This window comes from Terrapene carolina, unplaced genomic scaffold (assembly GCF_002925995.2).
Source record: "Terrapene carolina triunguis isolate 2854851 unplaced genomic scaffold, T_m_triunguis-2.0 Scaffold67, whole genome shotgun sequence".
In the NCBI taxonomy this organism is placed as follows: domain Eukaryota; kingdom Metazoa; phylum Chordata; order Testudines; family Emydidae; genus Terrapene; species Terrapene triunguis.
Window position 1 is genome coordinate 17,275,460 of NW_020664418.1, and position 19,687 is coordinate 17,295,146.

The window sequence follows — 19,687 nt, forward strand, 5'->3', positions numbered from 1 at the left end:
GTTATTTCTAATGTTAGGGGCATTTATTTTAAAATGTAGTTTTTAATCTGAGTTCCCTCCCTTTAATTTAGGAGAAGGAAAGATGAATCTCAGAGGTATTTGCCATAAGAGAGGGAGGGAAGCAGTCCTTTGCTTATTTTTTACTACTTCTGAGCTGTTCAGTTCACTGCAGACAGAGTACTCCATACACAAAAGTTGCAGTTTGCACTGCCAGTGATTTAATGTATAACAGTTCCCAAATTTTAAGAGAAATATCCTTGCCTCCTTTTTATAAGGAATTATGCTGGCATTTTAAACACATTATATGTGATTTGTTTTAAAACAGATGGTTGCATACAAGTAGTGTGATACAATTTTCTTTATTAAAAATAATTTACAACATCAGTAACATTTTATGCACAATTGTCAGCAAATGAACTTTGTCTCAAGATAATATTTCTATACAATACTTAACATTATTGAACTTAAAACTGTTATACTGTTTTGTTGGCTTTAAACAGCAGACACTGATTTGCAGTTGCTTAAATGTGATTAATATACATTTTGTTTCATGTCCCTATATTTATGTGTAAAATTTATAAACATCAACACTATCCCAAAGTTTGGGGGGAAAACATTTAGAAAAATCAAAATAAGGTTCTTTTCCAAATCAAACTGAAGAGAAAATTCTAAGTTAAATATGTCTAACACTTGAAGAGTCACTTTGTTACTTTTTCCCTCCTATGCTTTAAAATACAGGAAAGAGAGCTTATTGAACATTGTATTTTCTATGGTCAAAGCAGTCCTCTAATTGGACTGTATCCTGCCACTGCTGTGAGATGGATGTCATTTAATCGGGCTATCACATGTCAAACTACTAGATCCTAGCACTATGTCAAAATTAATTTGTTTCCCCTGCTGCTGTGTTGAGAGAGTGTTATGTAACGCCTGTGATCACATGCACGTGATGCGGGGACAGGGGAAGACAGCCAAGCAAGTTCCTTCATTTCTACAGCAGTTTGCTAATTTGTGACAAGCAAAACAGATAGGTGCATTTATGGTGCCATTTCTCTCAGCATTCACCATGCTTCAAACTTGTGGGCACTGAGGACCTGATCCAAAGTCAACTGAAGTCTATGAAAAGATTCCCATTGACTTCAATAGGCTTTGGATCGGCCCTAGTGAAATAGCAATGGCAGGACCTAAACTATGAAAACAAAGCTTACTTTGAAGCATTCATAATATTCTTTCACTGATTTTAAAGCATAAGAGCAGCAGAATTAAAGCAGTCACTACAGGACTGATATTGGAATGCCTCAACAGAATTTACTTGTTTTAATGTTGGAAAAACTGTAGGTTGATAAATGTCTCGTTAAATTGCATTTTCTGTCACAATATTGATTTACTTCTGGTGTGTCTTATATCACTTCTCTTGAGTATTTTACTGCTGCAGCAACAAGTGTTTTATTGCAAGACTGCAGACGTTGGGAGGTTGTGTGCTGAACTCAAGCAATGGTAGTTGGACAAGAGAGATGTTTAAACTAAACTCTTTTATGCCAGACAACAGGATTTCCACTTGCTCCCCAATAATGAACACACATTCCCCTTCACTTGAACCCAGAGAAAATATACCACTCAGCTGGAAAACAGAGTGAGATTAAGATAGGCCAGTTTTATACAATAAACAAGATTTGCTCCTCAATCACAACTGTCATTACAAACGTCCAAGATAGTGGATCTTTGAATACTTAATTCACACAGCAGTCATACAGCTGAGTAATTTTTGTCTTAAATGTATTAAATTAATTTACTAAGCAGTGGCAATTGTCAATGGTTTTTCTCTCTGCTAAAAGAAAGCACAGCTCAGCTGGTAAAGTGTAGTAAAAGATTACACAGGATTTTGGAATTTGTATAGAAAAACTTTCCTTCTTCAAAAAGCATATTACACACAAAGGTGTTTAAATGCCACTAGGGTTGTGACATAAAATGAAATAGCCAAGGAATTCAAAGTTCAGTTTGAGAGCTATGTTATCTCATGTCATGAAAATTACCACCACCTGAAAGTGCTACAAGTTTGCCAGTTTTAACCATGTCTTTTCAGGGCTTTGTCAAAACTGTAACATGGTTTAAACCGGATTTTTTTAAAATTACATTTTCATGTAAAAACTTGAAAGGTATTTTTATGCCCTATATTTTTTGACTGAAAGACCACTACAGTCTATTGCCTGAGTATACGTTAGTAATTTATATTAAAATGCAACCCCCTATCTATGCAATAAAGCTGAAATTGTTCTCTTAAGAGTTTTGATATACATGTTATTTGCAGTAGAAATCCTGAAGCATAATTATGGAAATAATTTACTGGGCATGTGCAGTGGACTAGCGAATATTTAATGATAATAAATGTTATTTCTCTCCCAAAAGGAACTATAAACCATAATAGATAATCACAAGCCAATTTTTAAAATATAATTTGAAAAGAGCTTCAAGAGGGAAAAAAATCTGAAATTCTGATTTATACAAGTGATTTAAAAATCGTTATAATTTAAAAGTTGTAAAATGTTTTTTTAAACTAATGAAACCAAATAAGTTCCTGTGCTGAGACAGTATATTTCCAATTGTAAACTCATGGAAAATAGGCTTTTATCATGGAAGTGCTGACACAACCAAAACTACAGCAGCTCAAATGGCAATGCCAAAACAGCTAGCTTTGGTTAGAAAACTGGGATCTTAAGCAGAGTTCTGGTGTCATGGGAAGAGAAGAGTATTCAGAGCACACATTAGAAGTTTTAAAAGACAATGTGGTTATCTCAGCCATGTAATGCTTTACAATGTAATTTAAGAGGAACAAAACATAGTAATTGTAGGCCACACTTAAAAGCAAAGAAGAAAATCTAAAAGCCTAGTACATTTTTTAAAAGTAGGTTTTCACAACTCAGCTTGTCAGTACTTTGGTTAGCGACATTGCAAACAGTACACATTAACTCCCAGTGTCACACAAGGGGGACAACCATGCTGCTCCAGTTACAGCAAAGATGGGCAAGCTGCCCACTTGAGGGACATAGGAACTTGCCCAAAGTTTCAGAGCTGCATCTTACTTCCATGAAATAGCATTTATTGCAGCCATCCTCATTTTTAAATACAGAGGTGTGGCCCATGGAGACTTCATATCCCCAGTGTACAATATTTCATCTTACTCTGAGTGATGTTTGATCTGGATCAGATGGAGCACACCATCTCCACAGTGAAGGTAAAGAGAGCCACGGCCTATGTTACAGAACTCTTTGGGCTTTGTGTGGACCTTCTTTGGTCAACCCACAATTTAAAGGATAATGAATTCAAATCTTCGGGTCTGTATTCTTAGCTACTACAATGGAAGAATCCATCTCTCTTGCCTCTAACTTTCCATACCATCTGCTACCCTTAAACCAACAAATAGCAGTACACAGATTTACAGGTGAAAACTAAGTGAAAACAACTGCAGGAAGAGTCTTCTTACAGAATAATCTTCAGCACAATTCAGTTTCGGATTTCACATCCTTTATTTACAAAATGGTGTGATAAAATATCCCCCCCATACTTACAGCTTTCTGTCACAAAACACGTATGTTGATTTTAGCAATGTTAATAGCACCATTCGAATATTATTTAAAATCAGGAAGGATCTTGTTGCGGTCACTACAATGATTCACAATCTTCTACATCCATGGACGAAATAACTTTGAGCGGACTGGGACTGTTTGCAGTTCCATACTATGGATTCCCGGGTTCACACAAGGCATTTTCAGAATTACCAGTTAAGCAAGGTATCCATATAGTCAGTAGCTACTATAAGAATCTTCGAGCCACATAGTTTAGAATTCCACCATGTTTATATATTGTTGTTTCCACATCATTTTCAAATGAGGCAATCACACTGAACACTTTGCCAGTGTTTGTCTTCAAAATAAAAAACAAGAACAATTAGTGTTAATTACTTTTAAAACTTGTCTCCAATTTTTGAACTCATACTCTACCCACAAACCATAAATGAGACAGACAAAAACTCAATTTGCATATGCCAACCATTCCAGATATTCGCATTGCTAAAGCCAGGATTAAGTTTTATATTAGTGCACAATTTTAGATAATTTTGGGGAGCATATTGTGCTGCATTCTCTGCTGGAAGTAGGAGTGATTTTCCTGTGGCTGTGCAAAGTGTGTCATTGTTGGCATTGAACACGATGTCTAGGTGGAAAGGAATCATGCAGACTGTTGCTTTAATCCAGGTTATGTGAGTGGGATTTGATTAAACTTTAATTGGCTTTTAACAAAGTTTCTGGGTTGGGGGAAAATAGAAGTGATTAGGGGCTGCACATGCAGACAAGTAACAGAACAAGAAGGCAACTATAATTATATGTACTTTCAAGATATTCTGGCAAATTATGTTCACTAGCAGTTTAAGCAGAAGGCAAGACTATGTTTGCTTTTTCAAGTAAATCAGCATATTACGTCATAATTCCAATTGTCTGCACCTTGAAATAGAGATGTTATATTTTAGAAATACCTTAATATCCAATGTGATTCCTGGAAACAGCTCTTGAGGAAATGATACAGAAAACTGTTCTTTGCCAGTAAGGCCCAAAACGTTTGCATTTTCCCCTGGAAGGAACTGAAGTGGAGCTATGCCAATTCCAATCAAATGACCTTTATGAATCTTCTCGTAGCTTTCAGCTATAATTGCCTTAACACCCTATAAAATGTAAATAAAATAATTGGTTTCCAATTTCAGTCCAGCAGTCTGCATAATAATGAAGTTTAATGAAAACAACCATTAAAATAAACACCAAATATTCTTCTGATCAACCCAGAGGCAGCGACTTCCAGACTCCTGTATCGTAAGCTGGTGGAAGTCTGGTTTATTGGACATGCCTTGTTATTGGCTCTGCAGTGTTAGCAAGGGTAAAATGCAGTAACAACTTATTTTTGGAACTAAAACAAGCAGATGGAAGTGAATAAACCCAGGAAGCAGACCAGTGCAATAAGGTGGTGTCATTTTTAGTTATTTTTCAGAACATTACTGAAACTGAAATCTATTAGTGGTGCAGGACCGAACACTGTTCACCAAGAGCTTCAGAGTCCACTGTTATTTTGTAGGAATTAGGGGGATCTTTTGACAGTTGAAGACAAAAGGAAACATTTCTCTGAGAGTTTAAAAAAATGTTTATCTGAAGCTGCTGAGATGCATGGAATTCTAGATGCTTTCCCAGAGAGATGGAGAATATAGATGGGCAGGGAGCAAGTGACACGGAAAGAGGTATATGATAAATGCAGTTTATCAGAATAGTCTGCAATGTATCCCATGGCTGTCACCACCACATGCACAAACTAAACAGAGAAAACCATCAAAAATGCAGAGCATTGGTAATGAGAGCATTAGTTTGTCTGGATGTTTTCCTTTCTTGAGGAAGAGTTGCACTTTTACAATATCAGCTGAAAATTGGTGGTGATCTAGCTCACTAGTGAAATTCAACTCCAAATAATGGTGCACAGCCTTTCCACTCACAAGACTGCAAAATGTGGATTGAATTTAAAAATGAAAATCAAACATTTAAAAAATATGAACATAATTTTTAAATAAAGCTTCCAGGGGGAAAAAAAGGGCAGCAAGTTCCTCTTTTTGCTTGAAAAACATTAACAGAGACTAAAATGGGAGAGCGATGATTCTGGGGAATTGACGGGAGAGAATGAAACTTTTAAAAGTTTAAACTAAATTTAAGAAACTACATAAAAGGTAAATGATAATTAATAGGCTAGCCAACCTCAATGTACTTTTTACCCTAGTTACTTATACTGCTGCCAAAGCAAGCACACAAAAATAACTGCCTGGTTCTTACCTTACCTACTACAAAACCTGACCTTCATTCCCACTAACCCCTATGAGAGCTGGGGGGGGGGGGGGTAATACAGAGCACCTCCACAGGACAGGGGACCTAGACCAATAGTATATGTGTGTGTGTGTCATTTATCTAGCTAAGTCTGGAATCTCTTATGTTGGATCCCCATTTTGTGGGTCAAACCTGATAAATTATACATTTCTGAAATTTAATAAGCTGGTCCTGTAACCACCTGTTCCCTTCTATGCAGATCCTACCAAGGAAAAATTACAGGGTATACATTTTCAAGCAAACAATATTTTGCAAATATTTAAATTTAAACTGAAGACAGCTTCTAACATGAATTGATGGTTAAAGACATCTTCTTAGAACAATACATTTGAAACTAACTTCATGAGAATATAACAGTACCAGTAAAAAAGGCCCCTTTGCAGTCCAGTCTCTTGAGCTACCCAGTCCATACTTCTTCCCTGCTAAAATAATCAAAGGAATGCCTTCTTTCTGGTACAACTCTGCTGCTTCAAACACATCTAGCTGCAGGAAAAAAGAAAGTGAAATCATTAGACAAGCTCTAATCCATAGCTCTTAATTGAGTCATTTGAACAAATACATGCTCACCGTTTGTCCTGATGGGAAATGAACTGTTTTTGGAGCTGGTTTTCCTATGAATTTATTCAAAAGCTTGATATTTGCAAAGGTACCTCTGGTCATCACAGCATCATTACCTCTTCGAGCTCCGTAAGAGTTGAATTCACGAGGTGTGAGGCTACAAATATCAGAAGACAGTATTTAATATTCAACAGAAAGTCTACTTGTATTGTTTTGGAGGGTTTTTACCATTAGGTGGTATAGAGCACTAGCTAATGAACGTTACAACTGTAACTGAACTGAGTTTTAAGTGGCTTTTTGGTGACAATCTAGAGGACTAATTTTCTAACAAATGTGGGTTAAGCAGTCTATAGAAGAAATCAACATGAGCAGTATCTGCAAGTTCTAGTCTCACGAGTTGGCAGTGAAGGTGAATTCATTTTTACTTCTACGGAGTACCCTTCATTTAGACTGAGGGAGATAGTCATGGGCAAATAGTGGGCACCGGAAGCCATTATTTTGAGATATTTGGCTGATAAACTGGGGTTTGTTGGTGCAGTACAGAACAATTAGTCCGTGTAAAGTGCTACCAAATGGAAGGTCTGATTCTGTGAGGAGCTCTGCACCTCCTGTGAAAAGCTGGGTACCCTCAGACTTCACTGGGAGTTAAGGGTGTTCAACATCTCACTGTATTGGGTCCAGAACTGTTCATTTATTTGAGAGATGAATCAACATCAAACCTTCAGCCAAATTCACATTCTTACAGGCGCAATTCAGTCTTTAAACGAGGCATGTTACAAACAAGCTGGTCTCTGATGTGTTCTGTGCGTCTATTTGCCAGTCTGCTCTCTTGGCCAAAGACAATAATTTTGCAACAGCAGTGGAGTAAGCAATTATCCCTATACTGTGTTCAATACCCATCAAGTGAAGTGAAAGCAACATTATCATTTCTTATGTAAAATCAATGGACAGAGACTAGAACATTAGCACAAGACTAGTGCTATCTGCTTTGTAAATTAACAATTCATCTATGTTTTGAGATGGATTTGGCAGCAGAGCATTATCCTTTTACAATGGTCTATCTCATCGATGTGATATTTTAAAATAGATTTCAGCTGTTCAGAAGGCAAAAGAAATTTCAAATACATTTCTGGGGATGGCCTACAATCACAGCAATGACAGATTACACTTTAACCAGGACATACACAATTAATTTCTCTAACGCATAATGGCATTTACAGAACAAAGCAATTTTTGATGATCAGTTATTTATATGGTAAATTAAGTTCCCCACTGAGACAAAAAATAAAGCAGATTCATTTACTTGATAAAATATACGTAAGGCCCTTCGTTTTCAGTTTTTATTTTATTTTTATTTAATTTTTCCTGGGAATTTGTTTATTACCACAACAACAAAAGCAGGTGAAAAATCAGTGCAAAAATATTATTTATTTTTCTGGGTAAATATAGGGGTTTATTTTGCTGGACAGAAAGACGGGGGGAAATTATTCAGTAGAATAATGCTTTGAATTCCGTTCATCAATGTGGTTTGCTGCAGGACTAAAACAGAACTCAAAACACATCACCTCTGAGTTTAAGAAAATAATACATCTCTTTATCCCCAAATAAAACTTTTCATTTGAATAAACAGTTTACTGTTGTAGGGTTAGAACTATTACCTATAAATATTTACATTTAATAATTGGGCCACACCATTTGCAGCGCACGCACTTGACTTCATCCTTTTCTCCTTTTGAATACTTCCTTGTGTTCTGAAACATATTCTGATAGATTTTTATTTTCTTTCCACTTTAGTGTGTCAAATCTTTAAACCGTTATCTGCTAACGGCTTGAAATGTGTACGTGGTGGGTGTGAGATTCATCAGTACATTCAGATGCGCACAAACTTCAGAGCTTGCGTGTGTGCCTGTTTTATTGTGTGTATCTTCTAGACTAATACATAGCCTTACTTCAACAGGCAGCTTTGCATATATATACAAACTAATGTATTATCGTAATACATATATCTCATGCAATGTATTGTATTTTCCTAATAAAACAAGGTTTTTAAAATATATTTGAAGATACAAAAGTAGGATGAAAATCAGAAAAAAATGAATAATACTTTTTGTAAAACCCAGGAGATTTTGAGTAAAAAAATTGGTTTAAACTGAAAATGAAGGAGCTTAAATATATGCTACGATCCATACCCTTTGTTTGTCAGATACTTAGCAGCGGCGCTATTCCTTGCAATGCTTCCAGCAGGTGATATGTGATCTGTAGTTACAGAATCTCCCAAATATAGCAAGACATGGGCATTTTCAATTGGTTGTAGTGAAACTGGCTCTTTGGCCTATTAGGGGGAGAAAAAAAGAAAAAAGAAAATACATACATTTCCCCCAGGATTCCTAGCACAAATCATATTTAAACTGGTTTGTTCATGACAAAAATGGAGCATCCATCCACAAGCTCCATTCATTCCAATGGGGTGAACACCAGTTAGAGACAGTTAGATATGGTTAATGCTACACAACTTGATCAGATACAACCAAAGCTTATTGAAACACAACTTTCCCCTTGGTTTAGTATTCAACACTTCCCAAAATATTATTTTAGATGGAACCACTGTACTTACAAGCTTATCAAAAAAAGAAGGACATCGGATATATGTGGACTTCAAATCCCATGGAAACAAAACTGACTCTGGTGCTTCCAGAAAATTCCATCGCTTATTGCCTTTCTACAAAAGGAAAGTATATTAGCCAATTAGACTATCAGGGAAACTGATTTACAATTATCTTATACAGTCTTAAAGCAAAAACTTTGATAACCGTTTTTTTTTCTGAGGTTGTACTATATTGTGGGAGATACCATCATAATGTAACGTATATACTCGATCATAAGCCGGTTCGTTTATAAGCTGACCCCCCCAACAGGGATAAGTAAAAATGGAAAATTTTTATGACCTGTTCATAAGCCGACCCTATAATTCAGGGGTCAGCAAACTTTGGCTCCCGGACCATCAGGATAAGTTGCTGGTGGGCCGAAATGGTTTGTTTACCTCGAGCATCCGCAGACACAGAGGTAAACCTAAGTAAACAAAGCGTCCCGGTGCGCCAGCTGCTTACCCTGACGGGCCTGGACAGCAACTGGTGGGGAAATTTTTTGGGGGGGAGAAGCTGGGGGTCAGGAAAGTAACCCGTGACCATCCCCCACATGACCCCCACCCCTAGCCCGGGACCCCCACACTCTCCCCATCCCATCCCTTCCCATCTTATCTGGGGAGGGCCAGGGGAGGATGTCTCTGGCCTGGCTGGAGCTGCTCCGGCGGGCCAGACTGGGCGGTGTGGCTGCAGCATGTTCCAGCGGGCTGGGATGGGCTGCTTCGGAGGCTGGGGGGAGAGCAGCGTGGCCAGAAGCGGAGAGACTCTGGCCCCGCCTCCTCCCTTCTGGCTCTGCTGGCTGTGCTGCCTCTCCTTGCTCCCTCTGTTGGGGGGAGGGGCTGTGTCCCACCTCTCCCTCTCTATACCCATTCATAAGCTGACCCCCTTCTCTGGTGCTTCCCTTTTTTACTAAAAAAAAATTCGGCTTATGAACAAGTATATACGGTACACTGTTTAAGAACCCCAGTATAATAGAATACAGGTGGCCATATCTTCGTCACTTAATCTTAGTTACGGTATCAGAACCCTCCATACAGGCTGCTGTTTCAACCAGAAAATACAGTAAAGCTATCCAGAAATGCACTGTTTTCTAATCTATTTAAAATGACAGACCTATCTTACCTCCATTTTTTCTTTCAGTTCTTTAAACATGGATGATATCACATACTCCTCCTCAACTTGCTGAAGTTCTTCTCGAGTGGGCCAAACATCATGCAGGTAGATATTTTTGCCATTAGGATCAATGCCTATGTAAAAGTTTTTTTTGTAAGCAAAAACAAACAAACAAAAAACCCCATATCTGTTGAGACTTTATTCAAAGATGCTACAGCTGATTAAAAAATAAGTTACCAGCTAAGTGATTTTTTATTTCTTAGCTGCTAGGAATGAAAAGCATGGTCATTCTTTGTCTAGTACTATAATAATGTAATGCTCTCTGCATGCTCAAATGCCAGTTAAATGAAACAAACGTTGTGAAAAACTAGGGAAATATCTAATTTCCCCCTTCTATCATGAGACAAAATATCTGAGTATAAATAAAAGAAGAGATGAAGTGGTCTAGGGCTGATAGTCCTGTTTCAAAACAGAAAATGCAAAAGTTGCTGCCATTTAAAAGGCAGACATTTTAAGCCAAAACACCCAAAGAAAACCTGGTACTATTCTGAAATATTAGATATAAAGAAATAGTTACCTAAAGGCTCAGTCTGGAAATCTATATTAACAGTGCCTGCTATAGCATAAGCAACTACTAAAGGTGGAGAAGCAAGGTAGTTGGCACGGACACAATCGCAGAGACGGCCTTCAAAGTTTTTGTTTCCAGACAAAACTCCACAAGCAACTAAATCACCCTGAAAGGTAGAAACAAATACATTTCTCAGCACTCCCCACAAACTTATAGGTGCATTAATGACAGTTTGCTTAGATTTCTGTTGTCTTAAAAAAAAAAAAAAAAAAGTTAAAGGCACCCTAAGTACTTATGGAAGCCCCTAAAGGGAAAGGTAATTTGCTCTCTACCACTATTATTCCCACTCTGTCTCCCCAGTCACAGAACTCACTCTTCGTCCTCTCAAGCCAGTCGGACTAGTTCTCCCCTCCTTTTTTCTCGTACTTCTTGTCATCCCAGGCTGATGCCTCTATTACTCCCTCATTGCTAACGGCAGCCTTAAGGACTCAGCAGCTTATAGCACTGACATGGCTAAAGGCAGCTTACCATTTAGCTGTCTAAAAGTTGCTCATGACTTTTTTTTAATATTCCAAAACACATTTGTGCTTCACAGAGTTACTAGATATACAATAAAGTGGCTCATTTCTGTATCACACCCCATTAACCTTGTTTTGCCAATGACAAGAAAATAGCAGAAACTCAGGTTAGTGTATGTATATATCATACACAATATGACTAACTCTTGCAAGAATACACAAACTTCATCTTACAGCTGAGATTTGTGTAGTATAAAGTTGTATTCACTACGACTTTCTTATTATTTCAGACACCAAATTAGTTACTTTATATACTTCATTTGGCATGCAAAGATGCATCTCCAAATGCACTGCAAAATTCCAGCCAAGGACAAAAGTATATTATTTTATACAGATTCTTTTATTTCCTGACCATTTGAGTATAAAAGAATCTGCTACATTGTATATGCCCTGTCATAATCTTTAAGCTGTACCTGTTTTATCGCATTCCGAATGGCTTCTGGCAAGGGAGCAGTGTTTCCAACACATGTTGAACATCCATATCCAACAACCTCAAACCTGTATTGAAAAATTGGAGTAAGTAGCACATTCAATTATTTAAAATGAGGGTTAGTGAAACATTTGAAGCTGAGGGAACTTTTTTTTTTTGTGGCTAACTGAGCATTTTATAGTGAGTACACTGAAAAGAGGTAATAATCCCATTACTTTTCATTTGTCTTGGTGAATTACAAAAAGTCAGGTCTCCAGAGTATCTCCTGATGTATTGCTATTATTTAGTGAAATGTAAGCAAGGACAGTAAAGCTCATGCATAAAACAAAGCTAATACACAGTGTGATTTGAGTCTGATTATTATTGCTACTGAGCAGTCAAAAGTATAGTAGGGGGTCTCAGACAAGCAAACCAGGACATGGTTCTTGTCCTGAAAAAATTACAATCCAAGCCTTCAGTCCTGTGGAGCTCTGTTAAAGAAAATAGGGTTCTGCTCAGGCACAGGAGATCACCTGCACCTTGTAAATTGTATGTGCAGGGGCCAAGGCCTTGATCCAACATACACTTATGTGTATGATTAATTTTAAGCATGCAAGTAGTCCCAAAGTCAATGGGACTATTCACATGCTTAAAGTTAGGCACCTTGCGGAACTGGGGCCAAATCTAAGGACTATACATAAATCCACTTACACATGCACCACTTTTCCCTGTGTCAGTATGAATAAAGAAGTTAAACTTACCCAAGTTTACTGAGGTATGGTAACACTCCACTTGAACTGAGGTAATGTGTAACCATCCCACTACCCGGAGATAAACTTGTTCTTATATAAGGTTTAACCATCAGTCCAGCTTCGACAGCTTTTCTGGCCAAAAGACCTAAACAAAACAATAGTTAAATAAGACTTGTGCATATTTATTGGAAGAGCAATTGGATTTATAACTACCAAGATGGTGTCAGGTAGGTAAATTACTGTGATGAGGGGAAAATAAGGGAAATCACAATTTACTGTTTCTTAAGGAAACTGTTTAAGAGTATATATTTGTAATATTCCTTAGACAAGTAATATAACAAAGTGGTTTTATCAATAATAAGAAGTCATACTTGTTTTCTTATTCAGATCAAGCAGATGCCCATTTTCTTGCCCTTACCTGACAGAAAATCTCTTCTCCATGTTTTAATGGATGCTCTAGTGGTTAGAGCATGGAAGGGTGGTCTGGTCTGGGTTCTATTTCAAGTTCTGTCACTAACTTTTCAATTCCTGCTGTTAAAGCTCAGCTAGCATCTGACTATAGGCTAAACTTCACCCTTTCATTCAGGGACCAAAACCTCTTGACACTATCAATGGTTATGTCGATATCCATAGCCTTTTGAAAGGAGCCCTAAACAGACTGTTTACTTTATGATCTGACATTACCAAATACAAACATATCAGAACTACCTCCAGAGGCATCTAGTTTTTATAGATGTCTGATAAGGCCACAGAAACTTTGAAATTACACAGCACTGTGTACAATAAAGGCCACTTCTCATTAACACAGTTCTCAATACATATAACAGGAATTCAGGCCTAAAAGTACAATGAACAGTGTAACTTTGAGCTAAAAGGTCTGGACACTGGGAATTCCCTGCACTGAGCATTTGCAGAATTGGGTCAAAACTGACGAAGACCATATAAACACCAGATTGCAATAGTGAACCAAAGTTAGTTGTCACCAGTCCCAACATACCTGCGGCAAGCATGACAGATGGATTGCAGTTATTTGTACAACTGATTACTGCAGCAATGACAACAGATCCATGAGACAATCTGTACTCATTTCCTTCATACTCAACAGGCACAATGTCATTTTGTTTCTCAGTAGCAATCTGAAACCCTTTAAAGCCAATCTAGATGACAAAATATATAACAAGTCAAGAACAGAGACAATTCAACAACTATAACAGATTCAACACTTAAACAGATACCTCATCATAGCACGATTATGTGAACCGTCACTTAAGACTCATGTACTCCATAAAAGTGCTTTTCAGTCATATGAGTGGAATGAAATCTAATAGGTTTTCAAAGAAGTCTTCAGAGATGAGTGCAAGGACTCATTTCCCTCAAATGAACAGTGATGCACTCATCCATATACCTTTATAACTGCCATTGTTAATAGTACAAAATGTGTGGCAATAAGTACCTATGTATCAAAAGCGGGATCAAATCTCTAGAGTATTTCCCCCCTTCTTTTAGGGGAATTCCCTTATTTAAAGGAAGAGGCATTCATTCAGGTATATGTAGTTTGCAAAATTAGAAATGCATGTATCATGTGGCAAGGCTCAAGACTATTTTAATATAAACCATAATAGGTCCATTAAAAACAATTCCTCCAGCATCATGTACAAGATATTCTACTCACTAAACCAGGGGTGGGCAAACTATGGCCCGCGGGCTGAATCCGGCCTGCGAGCCGTTTTAAGCCGGCCCACAAGCTCCCGCCGGGGAGCAGGGTCAGGGGCCGTACTACGTGGCTAGGTCCTGCTCCGTCCGGGGCGCTGAGTCGGGGGCTGGACCACGCGGTTCGGCCCCGCTCTGGCTCATACACGCTTCAATGGCTCCCTCCAGTGCTCCAATGGGAGCTGCAGGGTCGGTGCCTGTGGATGGGACAGCGTCCAGAGCTGCCTGGCCACACCTCTGCGTAGGAGCCGGAGAAGGGACATGCCACTGTTTCCGGGAGCCGCTTGAGGTAAGCACCGCTCGGAGCCTGCACCCCGAGCCTCTCCCCACCCCCCAACCCCCTGCCCCAGCCCTGATTCCCCTCCCGCTCTCCAAACCCCTCAATCCCAGCCCAGAGCACCCTCCTGCACCTCAAACCTCTCATCCCCAGTCCCTCCCCCGAGCCCGCATCCCTAACCAGAGCCCTCACCCCCTCCCACACCCCAACCCCAATTTTGTGAGCATTCATGGCCCACCATACAATTTCTATTCCCCGATGTGGCCCTCGGGCCAAAAATTTGCCCACCCCTGCTCTAAACCTAATTAATTACATTTCTTCAGCACTATTTTATAACGGTCTGAAATATAATAAAGATGAGTTAGTCAGACAGGAAGCTGTCAAACCAAGTTTGACTGGGAGAGGATTAAAGATAAACCGGGCCTGGGTCTGTAACATTTAATCTCCCAGAAGTCTTCATGGCCCACCCAGACACACCATTCCCAGTCAGTTCAAACAGCTTCCCTGCGATCATCTATTTTTTTTCACTATCGAGTCTTTGATTTTTCTCCCACATAAGGCAAGCCCACCACAGCTGATTGCTACACACTGTGGGTCTTATCCAAAGCCCACTGAAGCAGTAGACAGAGATTTCAATGGCCTTTGAATCCGACTCTATGCTACTTGCAATTCTACTTCTGACTCAGTGCTGTAACCAGCCCTTCTTGATCCCTGAACTTAACAGTAGATGTTAGGATTGAAAATTCAGCTCCCATTCAAAAGCACTGGAAATCGGAGGCTCAGGGTTGTTAAGGCATGTTCTTTTTTTTTTTCCTCTCTCCTTTTTTTCAAGTTTTGGTTAATTTAACAATTGATTAAAATCAACGGTTATATTAAGCCGGAATAAACTGAATTTACCTCCCAAAAATACTGAGAATCATCATTTCAATTTCAAACAATGAGGCTGATTTGGAGGGATTTTTAACTCATTCATAAGAAATGGCACTGTACAATAATTTTTGCCCCAATTTTGCTTTAAAATAGAAATTCCCAAAAAATCCCACTCATATGCATAACCAATTTAGCAATTAAAAATGACTTAAATGGACAAACTGTAGAAGTTTGGAACACCTGATTGCTTAACTTTTTCACTTTTCTACTTAGTAGATTCTTAGGTCCATAATATGAATTGAGGCTTTTTGCAATTTTTATTCAAATTTTCTACTGTTTGAGGCCCAGTAACATTCCTATGATGGTTAGCACACAGAGCTATGCCCAAGGGACACTCACTGAGGCAGTGAATATTCGTAAAATAAATGCTTCAGATTATGGACTATGACTTTATAAACTATTGTGTTCAGTATGAAAGCCAAAAAATGAGTTACAATAAATCTATCTACCAAACCACTAAAAGCAAAGTTGTACAAACCTTCTCATTTAAGCAGGCTTGGAAATCACTCTTCATATTAGTAATAGCCACTCTATCCTGTGGCCTCTTTGGCCCACTGACATATGGCGTTATAGAACTCAGATCTATTTGTATTATCTGGAAAAGAAAAAAAAAACCCAGTAACACGTGCTAGTAAACATTGCCCAATAGGTAACAGCACATTTAGCCCTAGTTTTTCAAGGCAACTGGGCCTATCCGGTTTAGTAATTTGAATATTCTGTGACGTTTTTCCATTGAAAAGTGAGGCTTCCATTTTTAAGATGGAGTATGACTAACAACCCTTTATCGTGAACAATCTGTGTGCTTTGACGCCAGCTGCCAAAATTTCTAATGAAGTCAGACTTATATGATACCCTGAAAGAGCTGGTTGACGAAAGAAATTCATCAGCCTTTCCTACACTTATTATAGTGCTTAAGGTTGTTGGGTTTTTTTTGTAAAGTATCTAACTATCCAAAGCTATGAGTTAAGATATTCATGTACAAATGTCAATTAAAAATGGCAACAATTACAATACAATAAAAATAATTTATGAATAATTAATACAAATAGTTGCAAAAGCAAAAGTCATTTTATAAATACCTGGGTATACTCAGGTTCCTCTGAAGAAATCTGTTCATTTCGAAATAACTTCACAGCTTTAAGATATGCTTCCATGGACTCAAGCTTGGCTTTGTCAAAACCTATGGAAAATATTTCCAGACATGGGAAAAGGTATGCTACTGAAAAAAAGCATAACTTACTTGTAACTAGGGTTCTCAGAAATAAATATTGTGACAAATTCACACAGAATCTGTGTGCCGCCCCATGGATTCCATGAATCAAGCACTATTGAAGAGCATGACAATTATGACTTTGCACTTTAATAACTGCCCTGAATATCAGTCTTCTTGCCATATAATCTTCAATATACATTCTACCTCTGTTCTATTAGCAGCTTGTTGAGCCGACAAAATCTAAAAGTGAAATACTTCAATCTTTTAAACAAGGACTGACAAGCTACACAAACTGAATAGCTTGCTGAAAGCATATGTACTATTAGTTCATAATTAAGAGCTCTTTTCATTTTTATCTGATCACCTCACTGCAGCCTAAGATGGAACTCAGAAAAAGAACATTCATTCAGCAGATACCCTTCTCATTATGACCTGGTTTCTGGGGAGCGTCAGCAGAAACTTCTTGATCCTTTGAGCCAAATTAGGCAAAAGGAGTGACTGAATTTCACTTTCATAGGAGGTGAAAAGGGAGAAACCAAAAGATAACTCAAAAACCAACTAAGATGAGACACACCAAAATAATCCTGCAAAAGACCATTCTCGGCAGGCTGAGTTTCCCAGCAGCCACCAAACTCTGTCTGAACTTGTTTTCAAATTGATATAAACCATTTTAAACATGGGTTAAAACCAATTTTGATTATATGTATTAAACGTGGTTTACTTGGTTGGTCTGAATCACATATAACTGATTCTCTAACACTGTTTCAAACACTGGTTAGATGAAGTAATGGTTTGTGAGGTCCATAGTGACAAGGCAAATCATGTTTAACCCATCCTGGCAGAAACCACTTTTAAATATATGCTCACAAATCTTTTCCCATAATATAAAAGGAAGATTTCATTAATTGTCAAGAGGAACCACTTTACCATGTTGCCATACCTGGCCTTATAGAATAACTCATGGAGGGGCGGGAAAATGGTCTGTCTTGACAAAGAAGACCTCTGCATGCTCAAGAATAAGTTGACCCTGAACAGTGATGGCAATGATCAGACTGATCAAAGCAGACATAATATAACCAGATTTGGTACAAGCTTCAGGGGCATGCCAGCTATCAATCTGTCAAGATTTATTTTAAAAAATTATTTCCTAGCTTAACTAGAAAAACCGTAATTAATTAAATGTAGTGCCATAAGGAAATTTACAAGCTAATAAGCTCCAAGACCCAATGGCCACTTCCACAGAAAAAGGTAGTCAATATTCATTAAAGCAATATAATTTTTATTAAATTTAAAATTCCATTGTGTCCATGAGGCTATTCATGGGAGGGATCTGCAAAGTAGCTCCCCATGACACAGAATGTTACTGCACAGCAGAACTCATTACATTATCTCCATCAAGCAGGTTATAATCCTGAAGAAAAATACTGTCCAAATGTAACGCATGATGCAATTTTAGATAAAAATACTTGCCATGTGAGTTTAAAATGCTAATATGCTGAATCATGTGTGTTTTACCTTAATTTCAGCCTTACCTGTATGCTTTAAGTGCTTTAGCGTCACATTATCAACAGGGAAAAAGCTCAGAATAGCACCATATTCAGGACACATATTTGCTATTGTGGTTCGGTCAGCTACAGACAGCTGAGAAACGCCAGTTCCAAAAAACTCAACAAATTTTCCAGCCACTCCTGCTTGCCTGAGTTGCTATTAAAAATGAAATACAGAACTATAAAACATCTGGAATAGAAGATATACTACAAGGAATGTTTGGTGCAACAGTTTGAAATTAGTAACAATTACTAATTTCACAAAATGAAATACAGCACAAAACTTCTTTATACCTAAATCATGTCCACAAACTTCAAAACTTTAACACTTAGACTGGACTCTGACAGAGGTAAAAACCCTCAAAATTTCTCTCCCCACCCACTCAGTTCTGCAGACTTTCAAGCAGTGAGTGTACCATGCTTTTTAAAGTGTTGCTAGGAGGATTCAGGAATTCACAAGGCAACATGTGGCTTTTCATTTGGTAGTCAAAGTGGTAAAGATTCAAAGGAAGGAATTTAAAGCTCTACTCTAAGCCCAGTGAATTAGTGACAGTGCTTTGTACTGTCATGAGGAAAGCCTAGTTAGACACTATTTCCCCCTCTCTTGTTCCCCAAGGTACCCTAGCTGTGAAGGCAGTGAAATTTTAGAGAACAGTGGATGGCAATGACAAGAATGGGATAACTGCTTGAGGGAAAAGATATTTGTAGAGGTCAGGATGAGAAGACAAATAACAAATATCTAAGCAGCAACACATGTTGCTGGAACAACTTTTGAAAATAAAACCACCACACTGGAACGAACAGACAGTTAAGAAAAGCGACACTACTGGTTTGTTGGGTGCAGTCACTGAAACTTAAGTGCTGCCTTATCCCTGATGGTCCCCCAATTTCCCTGGAATAACCCCCATTCATTTTGAGGCACTGTACACTGCCTCACTAATCCTTCCAGGATGCCAACACCTGTCCTCCTTAGGCTAGCGTAGCTGCTGGTGAACAGTGTGAAACATTACATCTCCTCATCTCTTGGAGCCAAGCATGCTGCATTCACAGCTAGGGTATCCTGGGAAACAAGAAACTGGGAACAGAAATCTAACAAGGCTTTTCTGTGTGATGGTGCAATCCACTATAACTAGTTTATTGGGCTTAGAGAGCAGGGACTCATTGATATTTACCCCCTCTTACACTTTCTGCTTTATAAGGAAAAAACTCCAAGTGCAGTGAAAAACTGAAAAATAGAAACTGATTAAATCTTGCTATGGATCTGACCAGAAAGGAAGCGTTCACCATACCGACATGAATCACTCTTGACACCATTTACCAGAGGCCACAAAGCCCAGGAGTGGAGATCCAGAGAGACAGGGCCGCATTCTCCTCTCACTACATTTCTGTTACACTACTGTAACTACTGACTTCAGTAAAGTTACTCCTGATTTATCCCAGGTTGAGAGCAAAAGCAGGGTTTTGCAGGAACACTTTGGAGCCAA

The 19,687-nt window shown here is 38.4% G+C and overlaps 1 protein-coding gene across 1 annotated transcript in view; it reads right to left on the minus strand.

Moving 5' to 3' along the window:
- Positions 1 to 356: 356 nt before the first annotated feature.
- The window catches only part of IREB2 (iron responsive element binding protein 2), a 39,612-nt gene continuing 20,281 nt past the window's right edge, over positions 357 to 19,687 (minus strand). The window contains exons 9-22 of the mRNA XM_024218854.2: positions 18,189 to 18,360; positions 16,523 to 16,623; positions 15,922 to 16,038; positions 13,524 to 13,683; positions 12,536 to 12,671; positions 11,779 to 11,863; positions 10,797 to 10,953; positions 10,229 to 10,353; positions 9,079 to 9,183; positions 8,654 to 8,796; positions 6,474 to 6,621; positions 6,267 to 6,389; positions 4,526 to 4,711; positions 357 to 3,918 (exon numbers count right to left, since the gene is read on the minus strand). Coding sequence (XP_024074622.2) covers positions 3,808 to 3,918; positions 4,526 to 4,711; positions 6,267 to 6,389; positions 6,474 to 6,621; positions 8,654 to 8,796; positions 9,079 to 9,183; positions 10,229 to 10,353; positions 10,797 to 10,953; positions 11,779 to 11,863; positions 12,536 to 12,671; positions 13,524 to 13,683; positions 15,922 to 16,038; positions 16,523 to 16,623; positions 18,189 to 18,360 — 1,869 coding nt within the window. The 3' untranslated portion in view covers positions 357 to 3,807. The remainder of the gene's footprint in view (positions 3,919 to 4,525; positions 4,712 to 6,266; positions 6,390 to 6,473; positions 6,622 to 8,653; positions 8,797 to 9,078; positions 9,184 to 10,228; positions 10,354 to 10,796; positions 10,954 to 11,778; positions 11,864 to 12,535; positions 12,672 to 13,523; positions 13,684 to 15,921; positions 16,039 to 16,522; positions 16,624 to 18,188; positions 18,361 to 19,687) is intronic.